The 26,117-nt window shown below is 42.3% G+C and overlaps 3 protein-coding genes across 3 annotated transcripts; all 3 read right to left on the reverse strand.

Moving 5' to 3' along the window:
• Positions 1-547: 547 nt before the first annotated feature.
• june (JunE proto-oncogene, AP-1 transcription factor subunit) lies at positions 548-5,903 on the reverse strand. Its single transcript, XM_049737221.2, has 3 exons — positions 5,737-5,903; positions 3,144-3,272; positions 548-2,488 (listed from the first exon to the last, which is right to left on the reverse strand). The coding sequence occupies exon 3, from the start codon at positions 2,350-2,352 to the stop codon at positions 1,321-1,323; it is 1,032 nt and encodes a 343-aa protein (XP_049593178.1). The 5' UTR covers positions 2,353-2,488; positions 3,144-3,272; positions 5,737-5,903; the 3' UTR covers positions 548-1,320.
• Positions 5,904-10,344: 4,441 nt separating this feature from the next.
• Positions 10,345-20,533, reverse strand: LOC125979193 (golgin subfamily A member 6-like protein 22). The gene is made up of 6 exons (XM_049737181.2): positions 20,279-20,533; positions 17,633-17,767; positions 17,128-17,551; positions 16,097-16,339; positions 15,783-15,997; positions 10,345-14,499 (listed from the first exon to the last, which is right to left on the reverse strand). The coding sequence occupies exons 2-6, from the start codon at positions 17,764-17,766 to the stop codon at positions 12,318-12,320; spliced, it is 3,198 nt and encodes a 1,065-aa protein (XP_049593138.1). The 5' UTR covers position 17,767; positions 20,279-20,533; the 3' UTR covers positions 10,345-12,317.
• Positions 20,534-20,996: 463 nt separating this feature from the next.
• On the reverse strand, positions 20,997-24,666 carry LOC137840835 (uncharacterized). The gene is made up of 2 exons (XM_068652670.1): positions 24,384-24,666; positions 20,997-23,181 (listed from the first exon to the last, which is right to left on the reverse strand). The coding sequence occupies exon 2, from the start codon at positions 22,543-22,545 to the stop codon at positions 21,325-21,327; it is 1,221 nt and encodes a 406-aa protein (XP_068508771.1). The 5' UTR covers positions 22,546-23,181; positions 24,384-24,666; the 3' UTR covers positions 20,997-21,324.
• Between the last annotated feature and the right edge of the window lie 1,451 nt (positions 24,667-26,117).

Below are 26,117 nucleotides of genomic sequence, written 5' to 3' on the forward strand. Positions count from 1 at the left end.
ATAATAATGATTACTTAAAATCAGGCATGTCCTTGAAGGCCACCATCTTGTTTTTCATGTACGACTCTGGATACCCCAATTTAGTTTTCAATTTAGTACTTGAGTTTGTGATTTATATCAATTTTCTTATTCAATCCAATATGTGGGTATTTTCCTCCCAGGGACAGAGTGGTCCAAAGGGTGAGGGATGAAATAAATTGAAATAAATAAATGAATAATGCACAGATGAGGGACGGAAGTGGTTTTTCGTACATCCGTGTAATCGTACATATCCAGGTCAAGTGCCAACAAACCTCTCAGTCCATCCAACGGACGGTTTTGGCACACTAACATGAAAGCCTGGGAAAAAAAAGATTCCCTCTGAAACGGAAATGTGCTACGTATTCATTTTCATCCTGATATTTGATGTATATTTTTATTCATAAAAATATTAATGAATAAATCAGAGCTTAAAAAAAGTTCTAAACCAAAATATATATTTTCTAATTTAATAAATAAATTTCAAAAAAATATTCTATCAAAGAAAGCTTCTGTCAGACAAAAGACAAAAAGTACTGACCGGTACCAACCGATCACTAGACTTTATTTTTAACATGACGTGGCAATAAACATTTTAAAGTTTCAGCAGCAACACATGAATAATCCCCAAATTTACATTTGAAAATTGTACCTTGAACCAGAGTTGATCCGTATACTACATTTAATGAAAATAAAAACACAAACCAAACACAGTAACATAACAGAATACCAAAATCCATCAACATATTGGTAAACACGTTTTTAAAATTTGAATTCAGAAATACAGTGACAATCGAATCAAAAGCATTCAACAAGTTGCTTGTTACTTTATTGATTTTAATGACGTATTCATACATGTCTGTATGCCCTCACACTGGCTGATTTAATTATTCGAAAAAAGTCCATTTAACATGTGAAAAAGAGTTTGAGTTCTACTTGAAGTATGATGAGATGTAATAATAATCAAAATTAATAAATAATAGTTCCACCATTTAAAGTGTTTCAAAGTCGTGTCAAATCCTGAAAAATGTTCTCTTTAAATAACATGATTCAAAGAAATGCAAACTGTTCCATGTAACTTTCTTGGTGGCCAGGAACCTCATATGTCTGCTATTAAAGCCTTTCACAGTCAGCAGTGTGTGATCTCTGGCTAAATGTCAAACCATCCACGGAGCATTAACTGACCCTGAGCCACTTTCACTAAGCTCTGTTTGACAGCATCGAGCATGAGTGAAATTCCCAAATTTTACCATTTGGTTTATCTCCTTCCTTTGTTCTTCTGAGGTGCCCCCCCACCCCCCCTCAGCAACTGGAGTCCTCGCTGCCAGCACTGCCGCCTCTTCCTCCAGATTTGTTGGGAGAGCTCACGGCAATCTGGCAACCGTTGGTCACATGACTCATGACCTTCTGTTTGAGCTGAGAGACCTGCTCCCGCAACATAGAGGCGGTGGAAGCCAGGTCTGAGTTCTGACTCTTCAGGATCTTCACTTTCTCCTCTAATCGGGAGATTCGCTCAAGTTTACGTTTACGGCATTTGGATGCCGCGATGCGGTTACGGAGTTTCTTACGCTCAGCTTTGATTCTCTCTTGTGTCTCTAAATCAATGGGGGAGAGGGAAGGAGGTGATGTGGGGTCTCCAGGTAGGTGAGGGACTTCTGGGACAGTTTGAGGGGCATCCAAACCTCTGATATGTGGTTGAGGGGTTCCACCGCCGTTATGGCCTGAGCTAGCACTGTAAGTCATCTGTGCTCCAGAATATGCCAGCTGTCCCTGGTTGTAGCTGCTGAGGTTAGTGTAGATGGGCACATCGCTCGTGGACATCAAGTTCCTCTGGTAGGATGCTTGTAAGGAGACATTGGAGGAGGAGGATGGTGACATGTGCCCTCCCACCAGCTGGTTCTGCTTGTGAAGGTCTGCAAGCGCTTTGACAAAGCCATCGGCGAAGCCTTCTTGCTCGTTGGTGGCCTGGTTCCGATACATGAACGGATTGGCGGAGTTGGACAGAGGGCTGGTGGTGACCAGTCCCTGGTTGGACTGGATGATCAGATGCTCCAGGTCAGGGGAGGCTAGCTTCAGCATGTTCATGTCAGCCGAGGATGCCGATGAAGTCATTAAGGAGGTATTGTTGGCCAGTCCCAGGTTATTGGGGTTGGTACCTCTTCCTCCTGCTACAATACTACCACTGCCTGGGAAATGATGGCTTCCTACAGACATGGCCTTCTTACACATTAACATCTTGTTTCCAGCGTAGCGTTCGTATTCTGAAAATTGACTGAAGCTGTGGATGGCGGGGGAGTCGTCATGGTAGAAAGGAGTCTCCATCTTGGCTGTCATTGATGAGGAATTCTCTGAGAGGTAATCTTCATAATCAGATTAACCTCAATAACATAAGAGATTGAAATGTTCCTCTGACGTCGGTGAGTGGAGGATGAAGAATGAGGAACGACAAGAAGACTGTAGAATCCAAGTACTGGCAGGAGAACAAGCAGGTCCAGAAGTCAAAATGAGACAAAGAACAAAAAAGATGCAACGTTAATGAGAATATATTACAATTTTTCAAACTATGTGGATTTTTTATTTTTTTTTATCCATCCACATTTGTGAGGAGGGAGCTCACTGATGTTAAAAGTGAGGACCTGGCACACAACTGTACTTTACCAAAGTTGTTTGAGGTTGTACAAGTCTCTCAAATCCATCATTGATGCCAAACTAACGCAAGCATGCCTTTTATAGACTTTGCTGGAGCAGAAAAGTGCTCTTGGAGTCGTAAGAGCCAAATTAACTAAAACGTCAGGGTATGCCAACACTGATCTTCTTTCATTGTACCTGAAATGGAGGGCTTGTTTCACCATTGCAAAGCCAGGATAATGAGAGTAAATGGCTCAAACAATAAATATTCCTAATAGAGGTAATAAATATTTTTTTAATTAATTTAGTATAACAGTCACACCCCCATACTATTCTAGTACATTATAAACAAGTAAATGACTTTGGACGGCAAAATTAAGCAGCACCTTCTTTAGGTGTTTTGGCTGCACAGAAGGCCGCAAATTTCAAGTTGCTGGGTAACCTGACATTGATTATAAACACCAAATCCACAAAAAGACAAGCAATTCATACATTACCTAAAAGAAAACTCCTGAGGGCAAGCTTGTTGCAGGAGCGCCTGGTCAGTTTCTACTGCTATACCATCCAGAGAATGCTGTCATATTGTGTGACTGTTGAGCCCTGTGCTGTTACCAGCCAGTTGATTCCTGGTACAACAAACACAAATCTTGTCATGAAAGTGTCATAGAAGTCAACAAAAAAAAGCATAGCCTATCTTGAAAATGTAGCAAAAGGACAAGAGGAACATCCCCATAATGTTCTGAACAGAAAACCAATGCCCTCAAGGAAAGACAGAAAAAAAAGCAGAGCATGTGTTTGTTGTATACTATGTTAGCTAGCAGGCTAGCTACTGTGCTATGGGCTGTGGTAGAAGAAATAAGATCAAGGTGTGCTTGCATAGGTTCTCTCTGGAACCCTCGGACTTGATAAAAAAAAAAAAAAGCTAGGTTACTTGAAGATGATTTGTCAATAAGGGCTGTCTGGCGGACACCTCTCACAAAAACTTGGCTCACTCCTGACCCTATTGAGGTCATGCGGTGGACAAAACGTATGGATGGATTGGGATGCATTGATTGAACTGCCTCCTCCACAATAGTTAAAAAAACTGACAAAATCAATCAACCAGCAGCTTCTGCCCATACTTTAGTGCAACCCAGGTTCAATGTAGCTTATGTGTAAATTAAACTGGTCAGTAAATTTCAGCGAGAGTTTCTGTATTATACAGTTTTTAAAAAAATCCACCTGCTTCTGACCCTAACCCTTAAAAAGTTACTAACTAAAAATATTTTTAGAATCAATTATTCAGCTGATTATTCCATCGATTAATTGAATAATCGGATGCATTTTTATTTTACATAAAACTGTATTATAAAACCATATATTCCCCAATTTACTGTTTATTTGGTTAATGTTTAGTGATTAAAAACAATTAACGACAAACAATATCACACATGAGGGATTAATGTTGTACTCACCAATTTTTTTCAAACTGATTCAGTTTTTGGTGCAATTATTGTTTTCCAAAGTACAAGCAGAGGCTTGCAAATGTATTGTTTTGATTTAATAATAATTTTTAATACCACTTATCGACAGGTTTGTGGGTAAGCTTGAGCCTCGGTGAGATGCAGTTTGCACTCTGGAGGGCAGGAGCAAATACAGTGTAAAGCATGGGTAGGCAACTTCGGTCTTCAAGGGCTGGTGCCTTACATGGTTTCTAGGTCTCCCTGTTGCAACACAGCTTATTCAGATGATCAGGATTGTTATCCAGCTTCTACATACTTTGCTAATTATTTGACCATTTGCCCTCGAGGACCGGAGTCGCGTATCCATGGTATAGACCACAGGTGTCAAACTCAAGGCCCAGGGGCCAGATACGGCCCACCACATCATTTTATGTGGCCCGCGAAGACTAATTGTGCATCAAATTTGTGTGTCATTACTAGAATTGCAAATTGTCTTCACTTTTAATAATATCTTTTTCTTAAAGTATTTGACCAGTTCTTACTCGTCTGATTTGAAAACGAGTTATTTGTCAGTTTGTTTTGCAGCTTTTACTGTATGTAATATGAGGTGCTCATACATTTATTTGGGTTGACAGTCATAATGGCCCTCCAAAAGAAGCTATGACTACAATGCGGCCCGCAAGAAAAAATGAGTTTGACACCCATGGTTTATGTCACACCCAAAAGTTCACGTAAATCCTTACAAAATGACAAATTGGCAGGATGATGAATGGATGATGTGCGACACCCCCCAAAAAAGGAAAGACATGATATTTTGGTTATTTATAGCATAGTATGGTATAGTTTTAATGGTCCGGCCCACTTGACATCTACCGGGGCCGTATGTGGCCCACAATGTGAAATGAGTTTGACACCCCTGTCTATACTATAGACAAACGGAAATTCAGACATAAGGATAATGTCCAGTGTTCAATCAACCCAACATGGACATCATTTTAGGATAGTGGGAGGAAGCTGAGGGAAAAACAACTCTTAAGAACGAGGACAACATGCCAGTTCAACTCCAAGGCCAGAGCTGACGTTCGATCACTGAACCTCATGATTGTGAGGCACACCCAATTTCCACTTCTTCACTATACTGGAGTTACACACAAAAAAAGTGTTTGGGGTGCTGATTGATTTCAATTTTGGCAAAACCCATGCCTGTCCCATATAAAAACAAACAACACCGTTTTACAAGGCTCTCACTTTTTAGTTGCTATACTACTTTGACAGAAACTATCGACAATTACCATAATCCTGACAATATTCAGTTCAATGCAACGCTCAATAAAGACGCTCAACATGCGATCACACAGCTCTGCTTTTCTTATTCACCTACTATCACCACGTGACAAACAAACAAGTTGCATATAAAAAAAAACCATTAGGTGTAATATTTTAATGTGCTCTATCATATTTCGATTTATCCCCGGGCTCATCAAGTTTTAACTACTGCCACGAACTTAAAAAATCACCGTTTTCCCGGTCCGAACAAGACCAAACCTCCTCGTCCACACAAACAAACAGTGTTCTCCTCTAAAACTCACACATGCAAAACAGCAGGTCGGCTTGCGAATATGGAGGATAAAAAATCGTGAATACTCACAGAAGAAGGCAGAGCGATGTCGAAGCATCTGAGAGCAGACAGAGTGAGTCAGGCAGCACACGCGCATACACATGCGCGCATAAACACACAAACGAACTCCTCGCTCTCCGACCGTCAAGTGACTCACACGCTGACGTTTTTCTTCTGCTTTATTCTCCCTGTTATATTTGTTTTGATATCATCAATTTGAAGTGAACCCCTCCGCGAGTCGTCACCTTATCGTGGTGGAGGGGTTTGCGTGCCCCTATGATCCTAGGAGCCATGTTGTCGGGGGCTTCATGCCCCTGGTAGGGTCACCCATGGCAAACGGGTCCTAGGTGAGGGGCCAGACAAAGCACGGCTCACAAGCCCCTTATGATGAGTAACATAAATGGACTTAGTTTTCCCTCGCCCGGACGCGGGTCACCGGGGCCTCCCTCTGGAGCCAGGCCTGGAGGCGGGGCTCGAAGGCGAGCGTCTGGTGGCCGGGCCTTCGCCCATGGGGCCCGGCCGGGCATAGCCCGAAATGGAAACGTGGGTCCCCCTTCCCATGGGCTCACCACCTGTGGGAGGGGCCGAAGGGGTCGGGTGCACTGTGAGCTGGGCGGCAGCCAAAGGCGGGGACCTTGGCGGTCTGATCCCCGGCTGCAGAAGCTGGCTCTTGGGACATGGAATGTCACCTCTCTGGCTGGAAAGGAGCCCGAGCTGGTGTGCGAGGCAGAAAGATTCCGACTAGATATAGTCGGACTAGCCTCCACACACAGTTTGGGTTCCGGTACAAGCCCTCTCGAGAGGGGCTGGACTCTCTTCCACTCTGGAGTTGCCCACGGTGAGAGGCGTCGAGCAGGTGTGGGTATACTTATTGCCCCCCGGCTGGGCGCCTGCACATTGGGGTTCACCCCGGTGAACGAGAGGGTAGCCTCCCTCCGCCTTCGGGTGGGGGGACGGGTCCTGACTGTTGTTTGTGTCTATGCACCAAACAGCAGCTCAGAGTACCCACCCTTCTTGGGGTCCCTGGAGGAAGTGCTGGAGAGCGCTCCTTCTGGGGACTCTATCGTTCTACTGGGTGACTTCAATGCTCACGTGGGCAATGACAGTGAGACCTGGAAGGGCGTGATTGGGAGGAACGGCCCCCCTGATCTGAACCCGAGCGGTGTTCTATTGTTGGACTTCTGTGCTCGACACGGATTTTCAATAATGAACACCATGTTCAAACATAAGGGTGTCCATGTGTGCACTTGGCACCAGGACACCCTAGGCCGCAGTTCGATGATCGACTTTGTAGTCGTGTCATCGGATTTGCGGCCGCATGTTTTGGACACTCGGGTGAAGAGAGGGGCGGAGCTGTCAACTGATCACCACCTGGTGGTGGGTTGGCTCCGATGGTGGGGGAAGATGCCGGTCCGACCTGGCAGACCCAAACGCTCTGTGAGGGTCTGCTGGGAACGTCTGGCAGAATCTCCTGTCAGGAAGAGCTTCAACTCCCACCTCCGGCAGAGCTTTTCCCACGTCCCGGGGGAGGCGGGGGACATTGAGTCTGAGTGGACCATGTTCCGCGCCTCCATTGTTGAGGCGGCCGACCGGAGCTGTGGCCGTAAGGTCGTTGGTGCCTGTCGTGGCGGCAACCCCCGAACCCGCTGGTGGACTCCGGCGGTAAGGGATGCCGTCAAGCTGAAGAAGGAGTCCTATCGGGCCGTTTTGGCCTGCGGGACTCCGGAGGCAGCTGACAGGTACCGGATGGCCAAGCGGAACGCGGCTTCGGCGGTTGCTGAGGCAAAAACCCGGGCGTGGGAGGAGTTCGGTGAGGCCATGGAGAATGACTTTCGGACGGCTTCGAGGAAATTCTGGTCCACCATCCGGCGTCTCAGGAGGGGGAAGCAGTGCAACGTCAACACTGTTTACAGTGGGGATGGCGTGCTGCTGACCTCGACTCGGGACGTCGTGAGTCGGTGGGGAGAATACTTCGAAGACCTCCTCAATTCCACCTACACGCCTTCCATTGAGGAAGCAGGGCCTAGAGACTCTGAGGCGGATTCTCCAATCTCTGGGGTCGAAGTCACTGAGGTAGTTAAAAAACTCCTCGGTGGCAAGGCCCCGGGGGTGGATGAGATCCGCCCAGAGTTCTTAAAGGCTCTGGATGTTGTGGGGCTGTCATGGCTGACACGCCTCTACAACGTTGCGTGGACATCGGGGACAGTGCCTCTGGATTGGCAGACTGGGGTGGTGGTTCCCCTCTTTAAGAAGGGGGACCGGAGGGTGTGTTCCAATTACAGGGGAATCACACTCCTCAGCCTCCCTGGTAAGGTCTATTCAGGGGTGCTGGAGAGGAGGGTCCGTCGGGAGGTCGAACCTCGGATTCAGGAGGAGCAGTGTGGCTTTCGTCCAGGCCGTGGAACAGTGGACCAGCTCTACACCCTCGGCAGGATCCTCGAGGGTGCATGGGAGTTTGCCCAACCAGTCCACATGTGTTTTGTGGACTTGGAGAAGGCGTTCGACCGTGTCCCTCGGGAGGTTCTGTGGAGGGTGCTTCGGGAGTACGGGGTGCCGAGCCAACTGATAAGGGCGGTTCGGTCCCTGTATCACCGATGCCAGAGTCTGGTCCGCATTTCCGGCAGTAAGTCGGATTCGTTCCCAGTGAGGGTTGGACTCCGCCAAGGCTGCCCTTTGTCACCGATTCTGTTCATAATTTTTATGGACAGAATTTCTAGGCGCAGCCGAGGCGTTGAGGGGGTCCGGTTTGGGGACCTCAGCATCGCGTCTCTGCTTTTTGCAGATGACGTGGTGCTGTTGGCTTCTTCAGGCCGTGATCTCCAGCTCTCGCTGGAACGGTTCGCAGCCGAGTGCGAAGCGGTCGGGATGAGGGTCAGCACCTCCAAATCCGAGTCCATGGTCCTCGATCGGAAAAGGGTGGAATGCCCTCTCCGGATCGGGGATGAGATCCTGCCCCAAGTGGAGGAGTTCAAGTATCTTGGAGTCTTGTTCACGAGTGAGGGGAGGATGGAGCGTGAGATCGACAGGCGGATCGGTGCAGCGTCGGCAGTAATGCGGACCCTGTACCGGTCCGTTGTGGTGAAGAGAGAGCTGAGCCAAAAGGCAAAGCTCTCAATTTACCGGTCGATTTACGCTCCTACCCTCACCTATGGTCACGAGCTATGGGTCGTGACCGAAAGAACGAGATCTCGGATACAAGCGGCCGAAATGAGTTTTCTCCGCAGGATGTCCGGGCTCTCCCTTAGAGATAGGGTGAGAAGCTCGGTCATCCGGGAGAGACTCGGAGTAGAGTCGCTACTCCTCCACGTTGAGAGGAGCCAGATGAGGTGGCTCGGGCATCTTATTAGGATGCCTCCTGGACGCCTCCCTGGGGAGGTGTTCCGGGCATGTCCCACCGGTAGGAGACCCCGGGGACGACCCAGGACGCGCTGGAGAGACTATGTCTCTCAGCTGGCCTGGGAACGCCTTGGGATCCCCCGGGATGAGCTGGATGAAGTGGCTGGGGAGAGGGAAGTCTGGGAGTCCCTCCTGAAGCTGTTGCCCCCGCGACCCGACCCCGGATAAGCGGAAGAAGATGGATGGATGGATGGATGGAATTTGAAGTGAAATTGGTTTATCAACGTTTAATAGGAATACCAAGAAAAACACTCAAATCAAACAGCGAATTTTCATGCGCACAATTTGAATTTGGTGAATACGTAGACATTTCCTGGAAATGGTAGTCAGTATGGATGAAATGAGCTAATTGTGAAAGTCAAAAACACAAGGGGAAAAAAACGAATTTATTTCAAGGTACTGAGTATTCTCAAAGGCTGCGGATACTAGTCATTGGCGCCCTCTGGCGGCCTTTTTACACTCAGGAAGAAAATGGCATGCATGGCTGACAGAACATCCATATCAATCCCCTCAAATGCTCAATGAGATGCAGTTCATGTTTATGAACTTCATACTCTTGCATGAAGTGCCTTTTAAATTTCTCCATGGCTGCATTTTTCTCTTTTGAATTCCATCAATGTCCATCCACTGGTATGCCCATTAAGATGCAATATCCATAAGTATATTATGTCTCTTTTTAATGTTAATATTAACACATTAATCATCAACACCTGCTTTCTTCAAAAGAGAAAAATAGAACATTATCATTGAGCTTGAATATGGTCTAATTTTACTCTTGAAAGCAGTACAGGCAACAGCACCTTTACTTACTCCTGTGTATCATACAGAAAGTTAAGGTTGCCGACCTTTTTGTACCTCCGTGTACTTATTTTACTATATGAATTGTTGCACTTTATTTTCAATCCATTTAATATCTGTCTTATTTTGAATAGTAAAATAATCAATATTCATCAATATCGGCTGATTACTTACATTCTGATAATATTTTCATATATCTCCCAGCCCTTCATAGTGTCTGGCTTAACAGTTGAAAGTTGGAACTGTATTGTTTTTGCGCTTCAATGTATTTTCAGCAAATGCTAAAAGTCAGGGAGCTTTGTTTTGTTCATAAATGACATCTGAGTCACATTCACTATTCCTTCCACAGGCAGGTCAGTCATATCGGAGTGAATGCAGCGGCTGCATGCTGTTCTCTGGTGGACACAAATTGCCATTGCAACATAAGCATTAACGACGCATCAATAGAGTTGCCATATTCATTTTTAATCCTTGCCTTTTTAGTCACAAACTTTCTAGACAATGGTATTTTTTTCTTTACAAGTATTCTCTTTGATCTTACTAGAAAGACAATTGTAAAATGACTTATGAGTATACCAGATACAATTATACATTTACTCAATATCAGTAGATACTGCAATATTTCCCGTAGATTTATTTACAAATCAAACCAGACACAGTTTACTGAATATTTTGTCATTCCTGTACACATTTACAAATCTGGTGTGTGTGCATTCAGACCTTATTTTACACATTTACAAATCCAATTATGCACATATACATTTAATATTCTAATCATTGCGCTTCATATTCCCCACACATATTTAGAATATCAATGCGCTGATAAATCTCATGAAATATAGAAAGAAAATTCATGGACAATGATTTGAGGTATGACGGATTCGGGTGCAATAAAATTCAATATTGTGATGAATCATTGTTTTCTAAAAAAAAAAAAAAATAAATACAATAAACAATTTATAAAGCACGCCAAGTAGGACAGTAGAACAATTATGAAGAGTATGAGTTTCTGTCAGGGTGAGAACCAAAATTGAACTTTGGTCATCTCTAGAGTCAATATTTCTAAAAATTTGTATGGTTTTCAATATGAACTGTTATTATATCATGTTGTATTGTGCATTTGTTAAGCGACACCTCTTTGTCTCTTTATCTCTTTATCAGTGCCTATTGCCAAGCCTTGCGCCACATTCCCTCCATGAGTCTCTCATTTCTGCACGGATCCATGAGACTGTTCGTCTGCCTCATTATTAGTTTCCCAGACGCGCCCAGAAATGAACCAACTTGCTGCCAACTTTGCCAGTTCTTGAACCTGGTCACATGTTGTTGTCATTAAACACAAACTGGACTTCTTAAAACTCATTCACTGCCATGTTCCCTTCTATCCATGTTATATTTTTAACTGGTCTGTAAATTAATTTGTTAACCAACATCTCGTTTTCACTCTTGGGTCTTCATCTTTTACAACATGGAGAAAACTGAAATCCTTAAACTGTAGTGCTCGCTGGAAATTTGGTTAAAATCTTGGAATTGATACACATACAATAACTCCATCCATCCATCCATCCATCCATCCATCCATCCATCCATCCATCCATCCATCCATCCATCCATCCATCCATCCATCCATCCATCCATCCATCCATCCATCCATCCATCCATCCATCCATCCATCCATCCATCCATCCATCCATCCATCCATCCATCCATCCATCCATCCATCCATCCATCCATCCATCCATCCATCCATTTTCTATACTGCTTGTCCCCACGGGGTCGCGGGCGTGCTGGAGCCTATCCCAGCAGCCATCGGGCAGTAGGCGGGGGACACCCTGAACTGGTTGCCATCCAAATTGCAGGGCACACAGAAACGAACAACCATCCGCACTTGCACTCACACCTATGGGCAATTTGGACTGCTCAATCGGCCTACTAAGCATGTTTTTTGGGATGTGGGAGGAAACTGGAGTGCCTGGAAAAAAAACACGCAGGCACGGGAAGAACATGCAAACTCCACACAGAGAGGGCCGGAGGTGGTATCGACCCCGCACCCTCCTAACTGTGAGGCGGACGTGCTAACCAGTGCATCACCGAGCCGCCCCTTACAATAACTCAATAAGCAAAATTAAGCTTCAAATTTGCTTCATGAACCAGTTGTAAATTTTGATTCCTCTAGATGGCACTGTTGGTTTAAATAAAGGGGTCTATAGCCCAGTGTTAAACAGAGTAAAAGTACAAATGGTTCATGAAGCAAATTTGAAGCTTCATTCCCCATCACTAATTACAAGGATCCATTCTGTTAAAACTGCTAAGATGATTGTATTCAGATCAGTCAGTTACTCTTTTTTTAACTATATATATATATTTAAACCTAACGTCTCATACCAGAGCTACTCCCAGAGCTACTTCCCCAGACACTTTTATGTGTCTTCGCCCTTCTTGGTCATCTTCCAGCTGTGAGTCCATTTTTTCTTACGCAGGCTGTCTTCATCCACCAGTCTTTTCTGTTTCACCCTCTGGTGCTCTGTCGAGAAACACGCAACTTCATCCTCCTGTGGATTTCTCCAGCGACAGATCCTCCAAGATTCGCGCCAAGCCTTCACCTCCTCTTGTTCTGCCTCGCTGTCGTCGTCTTCATCAGCTTCATCGCTTAACCTGTGAGCCACTGCCACCCTCCAAGACTGTTTCCACGAGGAGAAGGAGGAGTTCAGTCTGTGGAATTGCAGGTGAAGCGGGACGTTCGGCTTGCGGGACTTCTGCTCCTTCTTTTCCTTCCTCTTACTGTCATCTTCTTTTTTAATTGCTGCCTCTTTATCTGTCTTCAGCATTATTTCCTCGGCTTTGCTAAGAGATCTCTCTTCAATATCTTCTTCTTGTTCTTCCTCCACTTCCTCTTCCTCTTCCTCTTCCTCTTCCTCTTCCTCTTCTTCCTCTTCTTCTTCTTCTTCTTGTTCCCTTATGGGGATTTCATTTCTCTTATCCTCCTGGTCAAAAGAGACAAATTCTTCCATATCATCAACCCCATCTTCATCTTTTGCATCTTGTAATTTTTCCGTATTTGCTTTTTGGATTGGTTCTTTCTGATCTTTTCCTCTATCATAATTTTTCTTATCTGTAGCATTGTTGGCCCAGGCGTGAGTTTCATTGTCCCCTCCGTCATCACTGTCATCTTCGTCTCCATCTGTGTTCTCTCTGCCTTCATTGTCATTGGTCTGCTTATCTTCACCAGTTTCAACTTCCTCTTCTTCCTCCTCCATGATATCCTTTCTCAAGTCTTTCTCCTCCACCTCATCCTTCTCTTCATCTCTTTCCTCCGTCTGCTTGACCTCCTCCTCAATCTCTTTCCTATTTTGCTCCTCCTCAACCTCATCACACCCACCCTCCTCTTCCTCCTCCTCCTCCTCCTCCAGAACATCCTCCTCTTCATTAATATCATGTCGTCTCTCTATCACGTCCGACTCTTTTTCTCTGGCTGCTTGCTCTGCTTGACCTTTTGTACAATCTCTGTGTGCCCCTTCATCCTTTTCCTCTTCATGTTCCTCTTTTTCATTTGCAATCAGTCTCAATATCTCTTTGAGCTGCAGTGTGACGTTCCTGTACTTTTGCTCTTCTTTGACTGCATTTCTACGCTCCTCCCTTACCTTCACATCCTCATTCATGTGCTCATTTTTCCTATCCCACTCAACTACTTCCTCCTCCTCCTCCTCCTCCTCCTCCTCCTCCTCCTCCTCCTCCTCCTCTTTCTCCCCCTCCTCCTCTTTCTCCTCCTCCTCCTCCTCCTCCTCTTCCTCCTCTTCCTCCTCCTTCTCCTCCTCCTCCTCCTTCTGCTCAGTAGTTCCCTTGACTCTGTCCAGCTCATGAACTCCTTTTTCTTGCATCACGTCCACTGTATTGTCGTTAGGCCATTTATTTGCTTTCTCTTCTTCTCCATCGTCAGTCATCCCATTGTCTCCATCGTCATCCTCCTCCTCAGGGTTTTGAACGTCATTATTGTTCTGCAGTTTGATCTCATGTGCGACGATGTCCTCTTCACGATCATCTTCCTCCTCATCAAACTCATCATCTTCTTTGCTCTCCTCTTCATGATCATCATCCTCCTCATCAAACTCCTCAACTTCTTTGCTCTCCTCTTCATTTTCTGTATCTTCTTTCTCATTACATGTAGTGTCACTTTGATCATTTTGTGCATTATGGTGTTCTGTCATTATGTCTATATCCTCTTCATTGTTTTCAATCCCTGTATCCTCTGCTTTCTCTTCCTCATCGACTCCTTCATCCTCCTCTTTCTCATCTTCACTATCCTCTTCTTCATCCTCAGTTTCCTCCTCATCCAACCCGTCATTTTCCTCAGTATTGTCCACTCCTTCATCCTCTTCTTCTGTGTCATTAAACAATTCATAATCGTCACTGTCTTCTTCCTCACCTTGGCCACTTTCTTCCGGTGGGTTCCATTTTTTCACAATCCTCCAAGAATCCCACCACTCGCTGATATCAGGACTACCATCATTCAGTTGTGATGTAAGGAAGGTGTTGAGAATATTACGCTTCCTTTTCATCATGTTGCTGTGCCTTTGATGGGATTGTAGAGAAGGCCTACCCCACCTGTGGGTGCAAAATACAGTAACTTATTTCTGTATGTTTTGATACTGGAAGAAAAATAAACAAGTAGATGCCGGCCATTGTCTTATTTATTAGTTTATTATTAGTTGGAAAGAAGAGAGAAAAAAGACAGCTAGCAAAAAGCAAAAGACTCCGGAGTACATGGCTGCTGCGACCCGAGCTAAGGAACAGCAGTAGCGTAAGATAACTTTACCGCATGGGCTTATTTTTGTCATCCTCAAATGTTACAAACTTGAAATGTTGATGACATATCTTCGTAAGCAGTGAAAACCCAGCACGGGCTGACATCAACCATAAGGTATTTGCTGGGCACGTACATAGAATTCAGGAAGAAATAGTATCTGGCAGTGTTAGGTCTCTGCTGGTTTAAACACAGTCAGAAGCTCTGACCTACATTATCATAAAACCTAAAATTCCAACATTTGTTCAATGAAATTGTATGAATTCATCCCCAACAGTCTTTTGAAGTAATTTCAGAGTGTTTCTTTTGCTAGAGAGACAGACAGACAGACTGGCAGGAAGATGGACATATGGACGGACGGACAGGCAGGCAAGGAAGGTAGGCAGGCTGACAGACAGACACACACACACACACACACACACACACACACACTCACACACACACACGCACGCATGCACGCACGCACGCACGCACGCACGCACGCACGCACGCACGCACGCACGCACGCACGCACGCACACACACACAGACAGACAGAAGAGGAGTGAGGGAGGGACAGACGGATGGACGGGCAGTATATGGACAGAGGGACGGACAGTAGTAAATGCTTGCAGATCAGCGGTAAAAAATAAGCAGTCCAAATGTATTCTTGATTTTTAATTAATCATCCATCAAGCCACAGATGTCAAACTCAAGGCCCGGGGACCAGATACGGCCCGCCACATCATTTTATGTGGCCCGCGAAGACAAATTGTGCACCAAATTCGTGTGTCATTACTAGAATTGCAAATTATCTTCATTTTTAGTAATATATTTTTTTAAATATTTGACCAGTCTTTACTCGTCTGATTTGAAAATGAGTTATTTGTCAGTTTGTTTTGTAGCTTTTACTGTATATAATATGAGGTGCTCATATATTTATTTGGGTTGACAGTCATAATGGCCCTCCAAAAGAAGCTATGACTACAATGCGGCCCGCGAAAAAAATTAGTTTGACACCCCTGCATTAAGCAAAACATGAAACATTTCATTCACATGTAGTGTGGTAACTCTTGGTATGCGGATGTCACCTTGCATAAACCTACCTGAGCTGCAGCCTGAAATGACAACAAGAATTCCAGTCATTGTGATTTTCTTCCTCCAACACAGGTGCAGAGATCAGCCAGGACTTGTTCCACCCAGTCAGTAGCACATCATTTATCTTCATAATTTCAAGTGTGAGCTCAGATAGTGTACAGTCTTCAGTACTAATTGTGGGTTTTGAAAGCCTCCATGAATCTTCCAACCCTGGGAGCTCATCCTATTTGAGACAGAAGTTGAATAGTTTACCTTTTTTAAATCAAATAAAATAATTTTGGAATTTAGTGAAAATCAAGTCTCTGTTGTCAATAAGCCCCACCTGCTCCAAGAGTTGTTGCACTTTGTCAAACTTGTTACTGAAACTTTGTCGTAAAACAAACCATTCACAATCCCACATTTGCTTCTGTTGTCTGAAGGCAAAGTTCATAATCTTCCAGGTTCCAGCCCATACAGGAAGTTGATACACTCCTACTATTGGAATGGGGATCTCATCTCTATGAAACAAAATCTCCCATTGGAATGATTTCTGCCCGGAACACTCTGACAGGGTTGTTCCTTTTACCTGTAACACAAAGCAGTTATTACATACGCCAACTACAAACCCTACGACAGGGGCGTCAAACAAATTTTTGTCTCGGGCCGCATCGTAGTCATAGTTTCCCTCGGAGGGCCATTATGATTGTCAACGTCTTCTATATAGGCTATAAAACAAAGTGATGAAGAACTAGTTTTGAAATCAGAGACTAGTAAAAACTGTTCAAATATTTTAAAAAGGCGAATTGCAAGTAATATCTCTATTTTTTTTTAATGTAAAGACAATTTGTAGTTTTAGTAATGACACAAAGTTGATGCAAAATCTGTCTTCGCGGGCCACATAAAATGATATGGCGGGCCTCGTCTGGCCCCTGGGCCTTGGGTTTGATACCTATGCCCTACGATGTTTTTTATTTTTTGTGATGTAATATCTGTTACTGCATGCTTGAATGTCACTTTATTTACTATGGATTTTAACAATGTAAATTCATATGACTTAGTATATATTTTTGTCATTGGTTGAGCAGTGGTGGAGAAATCCTATTCAGGTTGAAAATATCTTTCATTGTTTTATTTGTGTGACGTTTACACCAAGAGACAATTTTGCTATGGTGTCCCAAGAGGGGGGCAAACTGCCATCCATTTTCTACTGGTATAAAATGATATTCTTCCTCCTATTTTGCCTCGTTGATGAGGTCCTGTCCAATATCTTATCAATTGCTATCACGATTTAAATTTCATCCAGAAATATTTCTAGCAGTTTAGATATGATGATCACAGACAAACTAGATTGATAATCCACTTTCATCCATTTACCTGCTTCCAGGATTGGCTCCAGTCAATAGTAGATATCCATTCAGGCTTTTGTTTGCAGTTCTTGTCTCTGACCACATCTATAGTTGTAAACCCTTGTATTTTGGTTTTTCTCTCATTGGCCTTAAGAAAAAGATACTTGGGTGGTTTCACACTCATCCAGGACTCTCTCCAGTGTAACCGGAATATGTCCACTTCAACTTTGCGCTTCACAATTAGAGGTTGAGGTGATGCTCTCCTAGATGGAGGTGGTGGTGGCCTTTTACTTTTGGGTTTAGGAGGAGGGGGAGGGACAATTTTGAATTTGATTTTTGGCTTGTTTTTTTCTGCCTCCTCTGAAGTGAGCTTCTGGAAGTCGGAGGTTTCACCTTTTGTGACATCTTCATTGGCGGCCAGAGCCCAGTGATAGTTCCACTTTGAGCAAAGCCTGTAGGCAATTAAAAATGAAATTCAAATCTACTCCCACGACAGTTACAAATTTGAATTGTTCATGACATGAAATGCTCACAATTTGAGGGAACTTTTCTCCTTCAATTGCACTTCCTTTTTGCACTGATCCGCTATTGTCTGCGCTCTCTTCTCCCATTGGTCTCTTAGCCGCCCATTGCTGAAAGACCTCTGCTCACCTTTGTTTGACAACATCCTGTTTCCAAGAGAAAATTCGGTAAACATTTGATCTGATGAAAGGTTATAATCATCAAAGCAATACAAAACACAACAAATAATTTGCACTATATAATAAATAATTTAAAGGCTTTTTTTTTTTTTTTTACAAATTAGTTTACAAAAATAAATCTTTCTTTCTTTTTTTTTTAAAAGTGCATCATGGCCATATCCATAACTATTGTATGCGTACACACCCACATCTACTTATAGATTGGTAAAATGGGTTTGTAATACGCTTTCATGTAAAATATATTTTTTGTTAATTATTCAATTAATCGATGGAATAATTGATAGAATAATTTGTTCTAAAAATATTTGATCATGCCAGCCCTAATATTGATAGTGAATCAAAATCGGGCACGTCAACCTCACAGTTCAGAGGTGCAGAGTTCAATTCCAGCTCTGGATTTCCTGTTTGTAGTTTGCATGTTCACTCCATGACTGCGTGGGTTTCCCCAAGTTGCCCCGGTTTTCTCCCACATTTCAAAATCCTTCAGAAATTGGATAAAATTGAGATCGATATTGATATGTAGATCAACCTGTCCACCACTAGTGCAAAGATTAGTCCTCTTTCTGCCACCACATTGATAGGTGTTTAAAATAAAATGCCCAAACAGCAGTCTTGCACCTGCACAAATATCCAGACGCACTAGTTTTTACGCAAGAGCGCACACGCTGTCGACGTAGATAGAGCTCCAGAGTTGTTCCTATCCTATTTTGACTCTCCAGCCAAGGGAGGAAACCAAATACCACATTTCCTAAGGATGTGCAACCTCTCGAATGGTCCACACAGTCATTGGATACTTTAAAATAAAACATGGATTAGAGCTACCTGTAAGTGTATATCCTTGAATCTTGGATTAATAGTATTGCCACAGATAGAGTATACCACATGGTCTAATATTGAGTGTCAGGGTCAAGTATTTGGCTGAGTTCCTATGAATTGCACATTGATGTATGACTCTGCAAACTGTGACATGAGATGCCATCTCTCTCTCGCTCTCTCTCTCTATCACTCTCTCACACCCACACAGACACCCACGCACACACAGTTGTTACAAGCAACTGAAATCAACAAACAGCAAGACAACACAACTTGTGATGCATTATCAACTTGACGACCAAACAACATAAGATACTCCCAAATCAGTTAAAATGCATCAAGGCAAATGTTGGCAAATACTTGATGACCCCCATTGGACGGCTTTGGAAAGACACAAATGAATTGAAACCAAGATGCCCAGCAATCGAGAATTTTAAAGACTATAAATCAAAATTTGAGACGTTCTACTGATGTGTAAATTGAAGACCAGAGTCTTTAATCCTTGTCTGACAGCAGGATGAATCTCAGGGCTCAACAGTGTCTCCGGTGATAAGAAAAGCTGACTAATGCAATAACTATTATCTAAAATTAGGGAATGATCTTAGATGTCACAGCCCCACTGCTCTGAAGTCCCCTTATTCAAACCACTGAAAATGCAATTACAGTGATCTCAGTATAGTAAGATGACGCATTCCCACCTTAAAAGGGGTTCAGATAATTGTATCCCACCACTCCTAGCGATATTTTAGAAGGGGAAAAAACAGCAAAGAAATTCAGGACTCTATAAAGTCAGAAATGTCAGATCTTCTGCAAATCATGGTCAACATGCCCAAGTTTGACATCACACAACAATGACAGCACACTCAAAGATTGTAGAAACTAGATTTATTTTATGTATTTCTATCTTCTGTTTGAGACAAATTGGCGTGTTGATAAAACACTACATCCTCTTGCGTGTTGTAATCATGACTTATTTGAACACACACACATACACACACACATACATACAGGTTTGTCCTGTGCTATAAGTAACATGAGTAATTCACAAACAAATGACACTATCTTGTTTTGTCCTGTCATTCATGATCTATCTATCTATCTATCTATCTATCTATCTATCTATCTATCTATCTATCTATCTATCTATCTATCTATCTATCTATCTATCTATCTATCTATCTATCTATCTATCTATCTATCTATCTATCTATCTATCTATCTATCTATCTGTCTCTGTCTGTCTGTCTGTCTGTCTGTCTGTCTGTCTGTCTGTCTATCTATCTATCTATCTATCTATCTATCTATCTATCTATCTATCTATCTATTTATTTATGTATTTATTTATCTGGTTTTGTCCCATCATTCATGATCTATCTATCTATCTATCTATCTATCTATCTATCTATCTATCTATCTATCTATCTATCTATCTATCTATCTATCTATCTATCTATCTATCTATCTATCTATCTATCTATCTATCTATCTATCTATCTATCTATCTATCTATCTATCAATTTATTTATTTATTTCATTTGACAAGAATGCTTTGACGTCTTATTTTCACCACAGTAGCCGCTGGACTGACTCTGCCATAGCTTACAATCCCATACTGTTTAAAATAACCCACAGTAAGTACAAACTTAGAGAAAAGTCATAACTTACCTGATGTCCACTCAGATGAAGTTTGTTGATGATCTTTTGATGTTTGTCTTCAAGCCTTGCTTCCAACACAATGATTCATAAAGTTCCAATCTCGTATGTATCCAAGATGTTGGTCTGTCTGTCGCTACAGTATTTCAGGGCCTGTTGGCCACATGATTGTCTTCAGTCTGTTTTCGGCGTTTTGCTATCAGCTTAAACAAGTCTAGACTTACATGTAGTCTGTGTCGCGTGTTAGCTGTGTGGAAACCAAGTCCACCTCCTTGCTATTTTTACATTGTATGTGAGTAGATTCTGAGCTACAGCTCTAAATTTAGTGTGAGAGGGATGCAATGCCAAACACGAGGAGCCCAGCGTTCCATTGAGATGCAGACAAGAAATATGAAATCAATGAAATATGGTACTGAAAATGGTGTGTAGCAAAAACTAATTAGGTGGTAACAAAGTCATAAAAAATGAATATTTTACAATTACAAATTTGCTCTTACAAATTTGAAACCCTTATTGGAAAAAGAAACAAAATGACAGATGCACATTCTGAGAGTTTTGTTTTGAATACCAGGACAATGAAATCATCAAACGTCTACAATTTTTTTTTTCATGCTTGAAATTCTAAACAGAAGCAATAAAAATGAAAAAGAATAACATGGTAACTATGATGACAGTGACACAAACCCACTGAACACATTGCTGATTGGATTCAACTTTATTGAGAATTGTTTTATGATGTTGCGGAGGATAATGTGCTCACTGTTAAATTTCAGCTCACGATATATATTTTTTTATTGTTAAGAAAACCTTTTTCATGAAACATGGTTGAGTTTTGCCTAACAGGTGTCAACTTCACAATTCATTACTGCTGGTTCCTCCTTCCTAATACTGGAGTACAAAAAAACGTTTTTTTAGTTTAGTTCTTTTTTGTGCTTTAGTCCTGAATTTCTCTAATAACTCCTATTTCCTTTTTTGGAAGAGCTCGTCTTCAAAATAAGATGACTGGGAAGATTCAAGATTTTGTCTCCAGATCTCATTTGTTGAAAATGTTCTCATGATTAAAATTCATAGACATTTGGGACGCTAGCAGCCCTGTTTTTTTCTGAGGCATGGTTCAGATATGGCCCAGCTTTCCATGCAGCAGTCCAGATCTTCATAGCCATTCCACCGACATTATGAGCTTTAAAAAACAGACAGAATTTAGCTTCGGCTTCCTGCGAGGAACCGATCTCTCTCTGGGGTTGGAGCTCCATGAACCCAGATGAGGCCTTCTCATGAGGATACTGCTCTGGCCGATAGAGTGTGTGGAACCTCCAGGCCTCCAGCCACTCATTAAGAGACGGTGTATTGTGATGAAATTGAGTTTCTGAGAGCATCCAGGCTGCCTGCCAGTCAGAATCTGAATTAACTTTCTTACGGCGTGTGTGTAAATCTGCAGGGCGGTATGAAGTTTCCGTTGCTCTACTGCGGATGGTTTGTGCATGACCATGTCCAGTTTGCGGATAATGGCGTTGCCTTGAAGACCTCCAGGAGTCAAGCCAATTTTGGGCCGCTGTTGGTCCGTTCTTGGTGGGAGGCACAGGTACAGAATAATTCTGGGCCCTCAAAGGAGGTACTCTTAATTGTGGTGTTGAAAGCCAAGCCTGCTTCCACATCTCAGGCTCCTGACATAGGCATTGGAGTTTCCATGAGCTTTTCCACTCCAAGCCAACGGGTTTAATCAAAGAATCTCCAAAGAGACTTGACATGTCTCTTCTCATTCTCCCATTGTCCATCCCAATTTTATGTTTCACTACCTTCAAGGATTCTTTCCACTCAGTTGGATGAGCTTTGTTATTCTGAAGTTGTTTCAGAAGAAATCTCAAATGAGGAATATTAGCCTTTGGCTGATAGATCTCCTTCTCTGGTGGCAAAATCTCCCTCAGCTTTTTACATGACTTTGAGTTGTTCCTAAGCATCCGCCAGGACCCGTTCTTCCACAGAGAACAGTCTTGCATTTCTTTGCAGTGTTGAATGGGCATCAACTTGGACTTCATTTTAGGAGCTATAAAGATCACTTTGTTGGAATCGAAGTCTTTTTCATAGTCCCAATCATCCATATCATAATCTTGTTCTTGAGATGAATAACCATTTTTGTAAATGATCCTCCCTTCATTGAACTTGTAGCTTGCTTCTCCTCCATACTGTTGATTTATATTAACCGATGTGTATGCTGCAGAATAATTGAAGCTAGCATTTTTGGGACAATTTCCAGGCTTGGTGAATTTCCATGAGTCCATCCACTCGGAAAAGCACAACTCTCTGTTGTGTTGTTGCTTTCCAACTGATACTAAGAGTTTGGATTTGGGCTCATTGCGTTTCAGATGAGGAAATGGATCTTCCTTATTCTTCCCTTCATTTGTGTTTCTCAGCCATTTGCAGAGTGATAGGAATCCAGAGTTGCTGACTCCATCACTTTGTAGGACGGCATCCCAAGTCGATGAAAGCTAGGGCGATTCATCCCGCCAAAGTCATAAGGATAGGACTCAGAAATCTCAGAGGAGTCTTGCCCAGTTGGAAAGCCCCAACATTGATGCCAGGCTGATGCAACATTGCCCTCTAGCGGTGATGACAAATCCTTAGTGTAATTCCATGCCTTGTCCCAGTCCAAAGTTGGGTGTTGATTCTCTGGGATGAGCATCATCGAATTTCCGTAATTCTTGTTGTCCAGAGCAGGTGTGGTCGAGCCTTTATTTTTGTTATCACGCCTCACTAGAGGATATGAATCTTGAATAGTAGGTCTAATGAGGACTTGTTTGCTCTTCCAGATATTACTCCTGTCTCTTTGAGTCTCATCTGCTGTTTTCGACTTCATTTCTAACTTTTTCTTGTCTCCCTTTTGGTTTTTCAAACGGTTTTCCCACTCCAAATTAATTCTGTGAAAATAAGTAGGCAGGCAAGACAGGGTTAACAAAGAAAGGTTTAGGACAGCATTTCCTATAACTAACAAGCAGGGGTGTGTCTAGACTTTTGGGGGCCCTAGGCAAACAAATTTATTGGGGCCCCCTGGTTCGCTAACAAAGCGTGCCCCTGCTGGCACCAGAAGCGCTCTTGGCATAGTTTATTTAGGGGACAAAAGAGAGCTGACAAAATTAGAGTAGAATAGACTATATGGCAGGCATATATCGTGTAGTTAAGTAAAAAAAAAAAAGAAATACAAAAAAAGGTTTGAAACGGGCAGAAACCGTTCCATCTTCTGATTGGCTGCTGCACAAGACTGGGGCTCCTTTAGAGTGTTTTCCGACTCTGATGTCATTGCAAAGGGCGGGTTGCTGCGGTCATTGCATTTGCGTCTTTGCCACATTGAGACATTGCTGTGGAGTAAAGTTTGTCGGCCTTCGGGGCCCCCCTAGTGGCCTGGTCAGTGGGGGCCTCAGGCAGTTGCCTGGTCTGCCTAATGGTAAAGCACGGCTCTGCTAACAAGTCCCTATACAATATAATACGCCGATTGTCAGCGTTAAGTGCTTTTTGTTTTAACTGCTGCTTGCTACGTAAGTATTTATCATTGATCTCTTGTTACATTATAAGACCAATTATTCAAGTGTAATTTTGAACTTTTGGGGATGTCACACATAAAACAATTAATTAAATAATCAACACCAAAATGAGAAGAAAAATAAAACAATATTTGTTTCAAAAAATAGTAGTGGTATTATGTTCTTACACACAGTTTTCTGCTCCTCAAACCTCAATCCAGTTTTGTGACTAAAGCTTTTGTAAATGTAGTTTTCAAAATTTTTCAAAATTAATCTGAAATTCAAAATGAATAGTGAATGAATGATCATGTACTTTACAATAGCAAATATTTTGGGAGCAGGGCCATTCTGAAAGCCAATAGGTGTCAACATCACCCACCATAAAAGGTCACTGTAATATAATACTTGCTCCTTTGCTTTATGTAGTCCACATATTTAACATAATGAAATTATTTTATTTGATCATTATTAATAGTTTTTACTATAAATCCCAACAAAATATTTGATTTATAGTTTTATTACACACCAAAAAGTTTGTATTTGAATTGTTCTTTTTAACAGGCACAGTACATATTTGCAAACACAACCTGCGTGGTTCTTACGCAGGCAGGGCACTGTTCTGTAGCCGTTTCTGCTCCTGGTCCAGCTTCTGTTCATAATTTCGTGCTCTGATTTCCCAGATGTTCTTCAATAGGGATGTATCAAGGCCATCCACTTGTGCGTTCTTCTCACTGGACATTTTGTAATTGCTTCAAAGTCCCTGGAAATGTCAAGAAAATGTGTCCGTTACCATACATTATCTACACAATTGCATACTTTGACTATTATATACATATTTCTATGTATGTTGACACAAATTGATTTTGAAATTGTAGAGGAGAGGTTGTACCTTATCTGATGAATCTCAGCTCTGTATGGACACACTGCTCTCCAGCTATTTATACTGTCGCTCTGAGACTCCACTATCATTGCTGCATTCATGCATGCATGCATGCATGTTTAAGTGGCTAAATATATGAGCAACAGACATTAAGTGAAATTGCCTATAGATAATATCATGTTGAGTTTGACATCTTGTAAAGATATGGTACTCAGTGTTGAGTCATTCTTTCAGTTGTGCAATGATGAAGGACTATAATAACATTAAAAAAAATAACAATGGATTAATCAAGATGGTGATTCACCGTGAAGTCCTGCCTGCTACGAGCAATTAAGGGCTGTACAAATTGCTTTAAAGCAATAGTAATTACTATTGCACCAAATGACGTAGCCACTTGCAATTATATCCTTAATCTTGAATTGTGGTTTGCATTTGATTTAGGTGTTACTGGCAGACATACAGGTAGTACATGTTGTGGTGGGATACAAATAGATGTGTACAGTCCGTACTCATGTCTCCTCTAGCAGATGAGACATTTGATACAACCCAATGTGGGTTCATCAAGTTCAGTCCTTGTCCAAAAAACCTTAAGCAGGAATCTTAAATGTGTTGAATGACACTGAGATGTCCAGGATTTTTGTACATGTTGTACAAAACGTGTATTTCAGTTTAATTGTTGCGTGCCTACGTCCATAAATTTGTACACAGATTTAATAGTGTAGAAAAATGACGTTGCATGCTCATTTGTGGTGGTTGTGGGCGAGCAGAGGCGGCTCATTTGGAATGGTGAGGGGGAAACAGAGAGTGCACTGTAAAAAAATTCCTGTAAACTTTACAGTAATTAACTGGCAGCAATTAACCATCAACTTATTGTAAAAACATTTTACAGTGATTAACTGGCAGCAATTAACCAGTAACTTATTGTAAAATCATTTTACAGTAATTAACTAGCAGCAATTAACCAGTAACTTACTGTAAAAACATTTTACAGTAATTAACTGGCAGCAATTAACCAGTACCTTACTGTAAATACATATTACAGTAGATGTACTTTACAGTATTGGTGTATTTACTGTAAAGCAAAAAACAGTTAAATACTGTGGTCTTGGTTGTATATACAGTTTTAGGTAGTTTAACTGTATGCTACATAACAGTTAAATACTGTGATGTCAGTTGCATTTACAGTATTAGTTGTTTAACTGCAGAATGAATATCAATGAAATACTGCGATTTCAGTTGCGTTTACATTACTGGTTTATTTACTGTACAAACAAATGAAGTGGTCATTACAACATACAATGTAACATATAATACATACAACAGTATTGTATATGGCAATGCAGTACTATTAACAGTAGGTAATCATTGTAAATTAAGTTTCTCACTGTACAATTTAGTCGTGTAGGTGCACTGTTAAAAATGGCTGTGAAATCTACAGTTACTTACTGTATTAAAC

The sequence above is a fragment of the Syngnathus scovelli genome, chromosome 13 (genome assembly GCF_024217435.2).
Source record: "Syngnathus scovelli strain Florida chromosome 13, RoL_Ssco_1.2, whole genome shotgun sequence".
Taxonomy (NCBI): domain Eukaryota; kingdom Metazoa; phylum Chordata; class Actinopteri; order Syngnathiformes; family Syngnathidae; genus Syngnathus; species Syngnathus scovelli.